General features: G+C 41.0%; 1 protein-coding gene across 10 annotated transcripts in view; it reads right to left on the bottom strand.

Annotated features, from left to right (window-relative positions):
• Anks1b (ankyrin repeat and sterile alpha motif domain containing 1B) overlaps positions 1-12505 on the bottom strand; it is a 1025752-nt gene that overhangs the window by 644211 nt on the left and 369036 nt on the right. For all 10 annotated transcript variants that reach the window (XM_076554619.1, XM_076554611.1, XM_076554613.1 and 7 more), the window contains exon 10: positions 11023-11188. In XM_076554619.1, coding sequence (XP_076410734.1) covers positions 11023-11188 — 166 coding nt within the window. The remainder of the gene's footprint in view (positions 1-11022; positions 11189-12505) is intronic.

Here is a 12505-nt window from a genome sequence, read left to right as displayed (position 1 = left end):
GACTGGGAAATGGATCTACAGGTGGGCTTTAAACTAAGAGAAGTGGTTATAACTATAAATAAATATTTGCAAATCTTCAGCATATTGATTGCAACAAATGCCACACTGCACAGGAAATCACCTATGGAGGAGGAGGGAGAGAGGGAGGGAGGTAGACAGACAGACAGAGACAAACAGACAGAGACAGAAAGACAGAACAGGAGAGAGAACATGGGGGACTTTAACTGCAGCTCCAGAAACTCCAAAATTCTAAAGCCGGTCAAAAGGGTCAGCTGTCAAAACAGAGAAGAGAGTTGATGAAAACTCGCCCTGGACAGCAAAGAGAAGAAAAGTTGTCACCAGGCAGTGGTCACCAGCTTGCGTGGCTGAGAGGTTAAGAAAAGCGGGGACTAAGAAATGTCCTCTTAGGTTTGTGGCATCAAGACTCTTGTTAATGTACATTTCAGACGAGGGACAAGAAGTGGAAATCTGCCTGTGGTGAGCTGAGAAGTGAAGAGGAGGAAGAAAACAGACCCAAGAGTATATGGTAGAGATAGTGTGATGGCTATTCCTGGAGGTCAACTTGACCGCATCTGGAGTGAACCAGATATGGAGGGCACACATGCTTTTGATCCGGATCTTGGGGATGGAGGACACATCTTTAATGTGGGCCACACCTGTGTTGGAAGCCTATAGAAGGACAATGGAAGAAGAAGAAAGGGTGCTCTTCACCTGCTTGCCCTCACCTCTATCAGCCCATCCATTCCTTCATTGGGATCCAGCAGGCCAACTGAGTCACCCAGCCTTGGGGGACTGAGAAGCTACTAGACTCTTGGACTGTCTGCTCATAACTAAGCATTGTTGGACTGCAGCCTGTAAGTCATTCCAATAAATTCCCATATATAATATATATACATATATATACACACATGTGTTATATATACATATACATACATATATAGATGTAGATACAGATATATAGATATATATATATAGAGAGAGAGAGAGAGAGATTCATCCCATAAATTCTGTAGCTGTAGAGAACCCTGACTAATATTAGGGAAGAGTAGCTAGGTTTCCAGTAGGTTCAAGGAATACCTATTTGTGAGTGAGATATTTTCATTGTCAATAGTTTTTGGTTTTTGCCTTTTTTTTTCCAAATGGAAAGAGAGCATATTTAGACATTGATCCACATGTTCAGTAGAAAAAGACTGTTAAAAACGCAAAAGGTAGGCTGGTAGGAATCTCAGTGGTGGATGGTGTGACTGACTTGTGGGAAGGAAGGACCTGGGTTTGAACCCCAGAACATTATGCATGTATGTGTGTGTTTAAGTGGGTATATTGCAAATACTACTTTATATACAAGCACACTAGAGGGGAGAAGAAGGAATGAATGAAACTGTAAAACTGCTAAAAGGGCAGACTGGAGCATAGAGGATACAGCTAACAGGGAGAGAAAACCCCACCTGTATTACCAAGAGGGATGCATAAGAGGAAAGAGTTGGGGGGGAGTTCTCTCTGTGTGTATCTCTGTGTGTGCATTTCTCTCTCTGTCTCTGTCTCTACACATTCTCTTTGTCTTTTCGTTTGTTAGAGACATGGTCTCACGTAGCCCAGGCTGACCTGGAAGTCTTGATCTTCCTGCCTCCATCTCAAAGGTGCTGGGATTACAGCTGTAGGGTTTCTATGTTCTTTCTAAATTAAAATATGAAATCAGCTACTGAGACAAGAAAGGAAAGCACCTGGAATCTGAAGACACCAGAGAAGCAGTGGGGGCCTGCTTGAATTTCATGGGCATGAGTTAGTGAATTAAGTAATAGCTCTCTCATTACTATACACCGTCTGACATTATAGGGAACCTTGGTCCCAGAAGGCATGCTCACCATAAAAGTCTACACCTTCATCTTAGCAAGAGTGCACTGTATTTTTAGAAGCCTTAATCTACGATATATGTTAATCCATTTAAAGTACAGGTGAAACTCATTTGCCGTGATTTTCTTTCTGTTTACGATGTTGGTTTCAAAATATAGCAAGCTTCCGTCAACGGGAGCAAAGAGAAACATCTGCCTTGTCAAAATGCCCACATGGATAAAGGAGGTGGCTAATGGACCAGGATTTCACCAGGCACATGGGAACCTCGGTTTTCTTTCTGTCTCCCTCTGTGTTACCAAGTTGGCACGGTGTTACCAATTTACCATGTAGATATCTGGCTTAATAAATGGCTACAAAAATCACTGAGCACCAAGCAAATGCCAGATAAATAATTGCTGTCTGATAAAAATGGTTCTTATCAGAAAAAAACAATATTTGTATGTAAAAGAATGCTTCCCGGGGCCTTAGAAATAGTTTGTTCTTTTAAATGAGTTAAACATACCCGCAGAAATCATGTTGACATTGCTCACTTCCTTAGCAGAGATAAACGTCTGTCCTGGCCCAGTTGGGATTCTTTTAATTTCAAAAATGAGGCATTAGAAAGAAACCTCACTATCTCAAACATATATATATATAATATATATATATATAAAATATATATTTGTAACCATATAAGTATATTTATTTTATATATAAATACATTTGTAACCATATAATATATTTTATATATACTAAATATATGTTCTACATATATATTAAATATTTATATATAATATAATATAAATATAAAATATATGTGTTTATGTATATACCATATACACAAATGTGTTCATATATTATAAGTTTATAAATATTTAATATACTATATGCATTATATGTGTATTTTTATATATTTATGAGTATTTAATATATATAAATATATATTTACATGGTTACACATATATTACAGACACCCTCACCCTCAGTCCTGCCAATACAGCTATCAGAAAAGGTATAATGGGGTGTGGGGGATTACATACAGGTGATACTTCCATTTCAGGCAGACCAGGGTCCAGTAAGCACATTAGCAAATTGAACAGAGGCAACCAAGACCCCCACTATCCTGGCGGGTCACTATTGAACATGCCCTTTTTAGCAGAGATCATCCATTCTCTCTCAACAGGATTAGAAACAGTCTTTGCTAGTGTTGTTATAAATTGCTCATTAATCAAAATGGATTTATTGAGCACCCATACTGCGCAAAGCCTGTACTAAGTGATTCAAATAACAGGTTGCTTAGTTACCACAAAATGGAAAAATTCCCCTGTGAAGGATAAAATTAAATGAAAGGCAGACAATAAGACATCTTCTTTGATGGCATCTGACTATTTCATAAAGGCTTTTTACGGCCATTACAGCCATTTTCTTGTAAAGACACCTCATTCATTAATTCCTTTTGGTTGCTGTTGTTCATTCACATGGCTGAGTCACCACCATCAGAGTATACAGTCCTCTGCTTGAGAGGAAACAGATAATTTAACAGTGGCAGCACACTGGGAGTCTCAGCAATCCTTACTTTAGGAATCCACTATTATCATTCTTACTCCATGTGAAATCCATAGTCATTGAGGCACCAGTAAAGTCTTCTTTAAAGAAAAACTCATTGTATTGGTTCAATCATAAAATCTGGTCGAACATGGATAAACTATTAATGCACTTTCTTACTAAAATTAAACTAGTAGCTATGGTAAAAAGTTTTGCTTACCTGCTTAATAAATACAGAAAGAGGACTAACGTGCATACTTAACTGTTACTTTTCAGAAGAGATATATTGTATCTATGAATGGCATTGCCAGTTACAAGGAAGAAATTTCTTATCCTCTCAGCTAAGCAGGCTAGGCAGGATTTGGCCTGTGCAGAAAGATCCATACATGCTAATGCATTAAACATATGTGTTCAGTTATAAATCTCGGATTTGGATTCATGGGGTCATTCAATATAGCAAAAATGTGTTGTGCGGCTGTGGCACACGCCTTAAATCCCACCACTCAGGAGATTTAAGCACTCAGAGCCAGGCAGATCTCTTTGAGTTCGAGGCCAGCCTGGTTTACAGAGTGAGTTCCAGGACAGGCACCAAAAATACACAGAGAAACCCTGTCTCATAAAACCAAAACAAACAAACAAACAAATGTATGGCTCACACAATAAAAATTACTTTTCTTTATTTCCATTGGCTAGGGGTCTCAGAATGAGGCATCATCAGGACAGATCCTGTGAGGTCCATGAGAAAGCTCTGCTCAGATCTCTTTGCTTGGTCTGTATATTATTGTTGATTTTCTTACCTTTGGGTTCCTTTAGTTCTTTTAGGGTACCCGCCACCAAGCTTCCAAATAAATCACATACAGAGACTTATTCTTAATTATGAATTCCTGGCTTTAGCGTGGCTTGTTTCTTGTCAGCTTTCCTCAGGTTATCCCTTCTACCTTTTGCCCCTGGGCTTTTCCTGTTCTCTTACTTCTGTAAATCTTATTCTTACTCCATGGCTTGCTGTGTAGCTGGGTGGCTAGGGCCCTGGAGTCCTCCTCCTTCTCTGGCTACTTCTCTTTTCTCCCAGATTTCTCCCTCTATTTCTCCTTTCTGCCTGACAGCCCCGCCTATATTTCTCTCTTCTGCCTCACTATTGCCGTTCAGTTCTTTATTAGAGCATCAGGTGTTTTAGACAGGCACAGTAACACAGCTTCACAGAGTTAAACAAATGCAACATAAACAAAAGTAACACACCTCAAAATAATATTCTACAATGCTCATAGATGGCGATCTTCTGGTGTTACCTCGCATTGCTTTCCTTTTCTATGAAATCACAAGACACACTGGATGTCCCAGAGGCATGCCCAATCTTTTAACCCTGTGATAGCACATTGTTCTCATCTACAAAATTGATGCTAGGAAAACACACAATCCAGTTACTCCTCTGCCAAAAGCCAAGCAGCACAGCTCCTAATGTTTCGTGTAAATTTACAATTTTGTCCTGTTTACACTCATGTTCATAGATGTCTTCTACCGCATGCGGCCATAGGTTGCACATGCCTGGTGAGGCCTACTTCATTACTTTATTACTTCTATGAAGATGGCATCTCTATACTCTGCAAACAAAATCACACCTAAGGTACTAGGAATTAGGGTGTGAACTTTTAAAGCCCCTTTTGTGTGGAGGATGAGCAAGTCAATCTCTAGATGTTCCTTTAAAGATCTAACTATCCTTTTCCATGACTCTCTTGCCTCTTCCCCCTCCTCCCTCCCACAGGGAGAGCCTCCAGTGCAGTTCTGTGCAGAGCACTAACCCCATTTTGTTTAAACCCACACCATGCTATCCAACAGAATCAACCCAAGCCACAGCACACACTCCTGGAGATACGGTTCTCTAATGCCCTGGCTACTTATTTCCAAAAGGTCTCTGAAGAGAGAAGGAATGATCTTTTTTTTTTTTTTTTTTTTTTTTTTTTTTTGGGTTTTCGAGACAGGGTTTCTCTGTGTAGCTTTGTGCCTTTCCTGGAGCTCACTTGGTAGCCCAGGCTGGCCTCGAACTCACAAAGATCCGCCTGGCTCTGCCTCCCGAGTGCTGGGATTAAAGGCGTGCGCCACCACGCCCGGCGAAGGAATGATCTTTACTCCCACACACCTCTTAGCATCTTTTCCCCTGCTCCCCTCTTCATCAGCACTACCTTTGGCTGGCCACGGTCACTTCCTGCTGAGATTTCTATCTCTTTAAATTGCTCTTCCATTGCTGAAATAAACACCATAACCGAGAGCAACTTGGGGAGTAAGGGCAGTTTGTTTTACCATACACTTCCAGGTCATAATCCATCACTGAGGGAAGTCAGGGCAGGAAGTCAAGGGAGGATCCAGTGATGAATGATGCTTGCTGGCTTACTCTCTGGTTCCTGTTTAGCTACCCTTATTATACAGCCTAGGTGGTCCTAGGCTTAGGACTTGGGCCTAATGATGCTTCGGGCTGGGCCCACCTACATCAACTAATAATCAAGATAATCCCCCATGCACATGTTTGCGGGCCAATCTGCGCTAGGTAATTCTTCAGTGGAAGGTTCTCCTCTCAGATGACTAGGTTGTGTTGAGTTGCCATTCAAGGTCTATCCAGGATACACATTGATGAGCTAAATATTTTTCCTGCTTCCAACCTCACTCTGGACAATCCAAACCCATTTTGTTTCATAATGGCCATTCTAAAACAAATACCTAATGTTGGCATGGTCTCCTTTCTTTCTTATTATTCAGTCTACCTCAGAAGCAGTCTATGCTCTAAGAGGTTAGTCCATGAGTGAATTTTGTTCAGCCATGACCATGGATTTCTACATATTGTCCCTTGGCTACAATGCCATACATCTCCTCTCATACATTCATCTAACCCTTCCTTAGTTGAGGCCAAGATCAGGCAGCATTTGTTGGGAGAAAATTATCACTCACTCTCCTCCAACAACCCAGGAATATGTGGCTTTGCTTCTTGCACTTACTAACCTTCAAATTTTCTAATTTTTAGGACTTGCACCTCAACTCTGTTTCTCTGGCACCACTAACACAATGCCTGGAACTGGAACACCAGAGGTTCTCTGTGCATGTTCACTGGATGGGTGAGTGGGTAGTTTCCTCCCCAGTCAGTCAGTTTGGTCTCCATACCTGCAAGTCCCCTCTTTGCTGCTGGAGAAGGAACATAGCAATAACTCCAAGAGAGGTCAGCAGCTCCCCCAAGTTCATCAGCTCACTAAGCTGGTCACAGAGGAACGGCACAAAGCTAAATGTATGTCATAAAGTGCTCACAGCAGGGAGAGACTTGGGAACAACACGATCCATGAAACCTAGAGATACAAGCTAGCTGAATGAATAGAATGTGGCGGCGGCGGCGGTAGAGTGAGCGATGTAACTGATTCCTACTCTAGCCAGTAAAGACACCACTATGCTGATGCTGTCTCACCAGCCATATATGGTGTTTATAGAGAGCAATTCTTTGGGAGTCCCTGATAGGAATCTGTATTCATTTTTATTGCTATGATTTTTAAAAAAAGCACATAATTTCCATTTTAATTCTAGACCCCTCACTGGTAGAATTCATAAACACAGCCCAAAGTGCAGAGCATGAATCTTATTAATTCAGCTGACTCAATTGGTCAAGCTGTTTCTATGCTAAGCCCAAGTATCAAAGACAATAGGGGGAATCATAGATCCGTGCAAATTAAATCTAGCTCCATTTAGAAGAAAAAAGAACAAAACAACAGCAACTCAGACAGTTGGAGGAATCTGTGTTTTCAAAAAGCAGCTGGATGAATGACTTCTGCTGTTATTCAGTTAGCACTCCTTTGTTAAGGGTCAGAGAAAGAAAACTCCCTCCACTTAAATGCGGGCAGGCTCTTGACCACAGGAGAAGTGATGCCCCGCCAGTCAAAGCTAAGCCATAAAAGAGAGTGCAGCTTCTGCTGAATTTCCTTGGGGTTTATTCTTGGAAACATATTAATATATACCATGAGCAATCCAAGTAGATCATGGTAGATATGGAAGATTGGATGTTAGTTCTTTTTATTTATTTGAAATTAGCCCAGACTGATGTGAAGCTCACAATGTTGCCAAAGATGGCCACACATTCACAGTAACCCCCCTGCCCCAGCCTCCTAAACATTAGGATTTTAAGTTTGAGCCAGCACACCTGATATGAGGGAGCCGGTCCCTCTTGGTGTCAGTGTAAGAGACAACCAGACACCAAATTCTCAGCACAAAGATTAATTACTCTGGAAGGGCAAGCAGGCACGGGGGGGGGGGGGGGGGGAATGTAAACTAACAGTTTTCAGCAAGTGGGGGCTGGGGGGGGGAGGGGTAAAAGGCAAAACCTGTTGGCGCCATGTTGGCCCAGCTCCAACCTGTTAGAGCCCTTCACCTGGCCTAAGAATGGAACCTGTACACAGATTCTGCTACAGGAGATATTCAAAGAGAGAACCTATGACTGGAAGCTGGGAAGATGGTCCTGATTTCTCTGATGTCTTTTCCTGAAGTATGGTTACTTACCAGGGGCAAAAATACAAGAGTCACTCACTCAGCAGACACACAAAAAACAGCAAAAGCACACAGTGAAATGTCAGCTTTCCACAAGCCAGGTTGAGCACTCTCACCAGAAGCCTGGTTACACTGACATCCCAGATTTGCAGAGTGCAAAAGGTAATAAAGTAGAAGCACTGGACTTTCCGCTGGTGGTGGAGAGACCTTTAGAATCCAGCCCGTACTTCACGAGGAAAAACATGGCATCTACAGCAGAGGGTAAATGATGCCCACACCAAAGCTAACCTCCCAGTTTATATACACTTGCCAGGTATCCAACTAGGCTCCATCTTCAAAGCAGTCTTGGCATTAGTGGTTCTCCATGGGCTGGAGATGGAGCAAAGATCACAGCACTTAGCATGCACAGTGCCCTGGGTTCAATTCCTACCACAGGAAAAAGGAAAGAAAGAAAAAGGCGGTTCTCCAAGTTCTCTAAGTGAGCAGTCTCGGTTGACACAAGGCGGGCGAAAGGCGATCCTTGAAAAATGAACCCAGCCAGGCTCACAGATTCAGGAGCAAAATCAATTACTGTTATCAGTTCAAGCTTAGTAGCTTTTAAATAGCAATAGACACACAACACAGGCATTCTCTCTTCATAAATTGTACCTTATGCTTCCCACATGCTTTCATATTGCTTCCAAAGGACTCTATGAAATATTATATCTTCATATACTATACAATCTAACAAATTTTACCATTCACTTATCAACCTCCTCACATGTACCAGGGCAGGGTTATTTGGGACATCCTTTTCTCAAAATATATTACTTTCAGAACTCTAGAACTTTGATCAGACACGTAAGAAATTCTTGGAACGTATACCCCATGCCGTACATGCTTCTGTTCTGTCCTTTTTCTTTCTATACAGTGTTCTGAGATTTTTCTTCTTATCCTATTTCCCATTCACTAAAACTTTCTTCAGGTGAATTTAATGTCTTATAACAACATCCATCCATCATATGTTGTATGTACTGTCTTTTTCCAGTTCTAGAAGTTTACTTTTTCATATCTAATATACTGTGATGGGTTTTTTTTCCCCCAAAGCTTCTCTTGGCCTGAAATTACTTCAGCATTACCTCTCCTTTATCTTTGTGTAGTCATTCTATACTCTCCATCTGACAGTTACCACATGGGAAGTATTTCAGGTGTATATATTTTCCCTTAGTTCTGCTGGTTCTTGTTGGAGGTATTCTGCTCTCCTTCCTAAGGGTCATAGTTGTTTCTGACTGGGTCCCTGAGGGTATTGCTTTAACCTAAATTCAGTTTTCCGAAGTTCTGTGTGAGATGAATTTGGGGTGCTAATCTGTATGGGGCGAGCTTACAGTATGAATTCCTCAGGAATCTCCCCACTTGTTTTGCTCACAACAGATCAAGACTTTGAAGTCTTTGGGATGGAGGGTGCGAGGCAGCATTATTTGTAATTACCACAAAGGTGCAGTCTGTGGAATCTGAGTCTGTGGAGGACAATGTTCACAGTAGAATCCTCACACTAGGCAGTCATGGGGATCTTTCTTTATCTGAATTCCTTTCTCCAAGCACCACTGCACAACAGTAGCTTCAGCTTATTGGAAAGTTCTGGTCCTCACAACCTCTCTATATGCTATGAGCACTGGTTTTAGTCTCTATGATGGTACGTGAATCACTCATTAGTCCATCTTCATCCATAGCCTGTTCTCATCTGGTCTACTGCTAGCCTTACATCTTTTCCGATTATCAGTGTCACATGAGGACTATCTGACATTTCTTAACACGTCTGCTCTCTGTTCACAATTCCTACTTCACCTCACCCCCCGACATAATGCGACACTATAGCACACAATGAGGAACACAGGTTACATCATTCAAGCTCAAACCCCAGCTCCATCCCCATTAACACACTCCTGTGATGCTACCTATTGTGTCAGGGCCTCCACTTCCTCGTCTTTAACGTGATGGACAATGTTCATATCTCACAGCATCCTAAGAGCTATGTGAGGTAACACACATAAAGCACTTAGAACACATAGTAAGTACTTCATACTTTTTAACTTTTATTACCATATTTTCACCTTATCCCAAAAATATCTTCCTTCTGCGTGGTTATCGTTCACAGAGCACCCCTACCTCATCACTGTTCAGAGTCTATTTGTTCATCTTTGTGAACTTTTCTAGCCTATTATCTATAATGGATTTTCTGGGTTCTACCTCGAACCCTCTCTAACTCCTCCGTTCACTACCCCCAACATACACCAAGTGCTGGGGGCTGAACCAAGAGCCGTGCGCAGTCCGCACTTGACAAGACAAGACAGTCCGCACTTGACTAGACAAGCACTTGACCACTGAACTAGCCCCAGTCCAATTTGCCATCTTAGGCAGAAATAAACCCACTTGGAAATGTAATAGCATTTCTCCATATTAATAACATCACTCAGCCAGGCAGTGGTGGCGCACGCCTTTAATCCCAGCACTTGGGAGGCAGAGGCAGGTGGATCTCTGTGAGTTTGAGGCCAGCCTGGGCCACACAGTGAGTTCCAGAAAAGGCGCAAAGCTACACAGAGAAACCCTGTCTTGAAAATAATAATAATAATAACTGAACTCAAAAAATAATAATAATGTAACCTAGACTATCGCATTGCCAGCATCTATCCATTCACTCTGTTCTTGCTTTGGGTGTTTCATCTTCAATAACTCTAGCCACCAGAACACACTTCCAACCTTTAAACTAGAGCAAGTTATACAAACATGAGGTAAATTTACTAACTAAATACAATTTGACAAGTTAGAAACAAGTAGGATGCCAAAAGGTCTCTATAGAGACTCCTGCTACCACGGACCCAAAGCATTACATTCCACCAAGGTTCCTAATGATGAAAAGGCATCTAAGTGACTTCATCAAGGAAGGGCCATCTCCATGAAGAGCCCTTAATCTTTAGGAGATTTCACATCAAAACCCATGGCTTTCCTGTGCTCACTTGAAATGCAAAACTGGTCACTGGGACTACCCTGGGGCACATTCATGTTGATAGCATAGTATAAAATAATAATATTAATGGTGTATCTTCACTTATGTGAGTATGGGAATGAAATCAGCCAATTGTGAGTAGGAAATATTACCAGTTCTCGGAGAAGGTGCCCTTGCGATTTCTAGGGAGCACGGTTTCTTTGTAACAGCTGTGTCCATGAGATCACAAAGAAAGTTCTCATTTTCTGAAGGAAATGTGTCCAGAGAGGCAGATGGTACGATTTCCATGGTGTAATTCCTCTTCTTTGGATAAGACTCCTGAAAAGGAGAGGTAATAAAAAGCTTTTTTAATAAAAATACAGCCTTGTCTGATTTATAAAAATCAGAAAAGGGAGTTGGGTCCCTCAGTTGTTATCAAATTGGCTAAGAACTGATGCTCTGCCTATTGAAAAGGTCCTATAACCATGTGTTATCACTGATAGTGTTTAAAGAGTTCCTACCATTTAGTTAACCTGGATTTCCATTAGTCACTAACAGTCTTGATCTTCCTCTGTTACATTTATCTACTTCCTAGCCACAGAGTAAACAGCTTTAATCAACAACCATTTCCCAGACCCTCCTCTTTGCCTGCTACCTAGAGATAGCCATGTAAGTCACCTTTGGCCAATTAAACATAAGCACAATTCTCTGGAATGCTTCTGAAGGGATGGTTTTCCCCAGAGAAGATTGTGAGGAGGCTACTACCCCTAGGATCTTCTCTGGGGGAGAGGAAGACTGTATTTTTCACTATAATTCAAACTCAAGAACAAAATGATAAAAACCCAGAAGTTGCAACATTCAGCTGAAAGTGCTTGGTACCCTTATGACATCATTGGGTTGCTTGAATAGACCTAGAACCAATTTCTTCAGGCTTTGTACATACATATTAGCATCCTTATAGTTTTCATTGCTATTTGAGTTTCCTCTCAGAATTATAAGTATCCCATCCAACATATTAATATTTTTCATTGTAAATACTGTTGACTATATAATGATTGCACTATGGCTAACACTTATTAAGGTTAGGATACAATTTAGATCCAGATTTTATGTTACTATGTCTTCAATATATTCTAAATTCCACAGTTCAATTAATTGTATAACATCTTAATTTCTTATGAATAATGAATTAACAGGTTACCAATAATTATTGGAGCTTCTGTGTGTGTGTAGTGTGTGCGTGTGTCGGGGCGGGGGGAGACTATATTAAGCAATAGCATTAGTTTGTTTTTTTATTTTTTTTCCTTAATTGGCAAGACATAGTTCTTGCTCTCAGGGAGTTCATAGTCTACTTGAGAAGGCAAATTATCTGCACAATGAATTTCAGAATGAACCTCATTTTATTCCTTCTATTTGTTACCTTATAAAGTACACTTCACAGCTGAGAAACAAATAACAAGAAAATAAACTCATTTTCAGAAAATCTTCCAAGATATATTCCAGGGTTGATACAGATTTAGTGTGAGCTCCTACTTTCTCTATAATGATATTTACACTAAGTGGAATTCAAGGTCAGGGTAATTGCTTTCAGACCACACCAGACCCTCACACATCAAAGAGTCAATTATGTTCACTCTGCTCTATTGAGAGCAGGAA

The sequence above is a fragment of the Peromyscus maniculatus genome, chromosome 18 (assembly GCF_049852395.1).
Source record: "Peromyscus maniculatus bairdii isolate BWxNUB_F1_BW_parent chromosome 18, HU_Pman_BW_mat_3.1, whole genome shotgun sequence".
NCBI classification, from domain to species: domain Eukaryota; kingdom Metazoa; phylum Chordata; class Mammalia; order Rodentia; family Cricetidae; genus Peromyscus; species Peromyscus maniculatus.
Note: the sequence above shows the minus strand (reverse complement) of the source record. Positions and strands in the feature narration are given on the sequence as shown.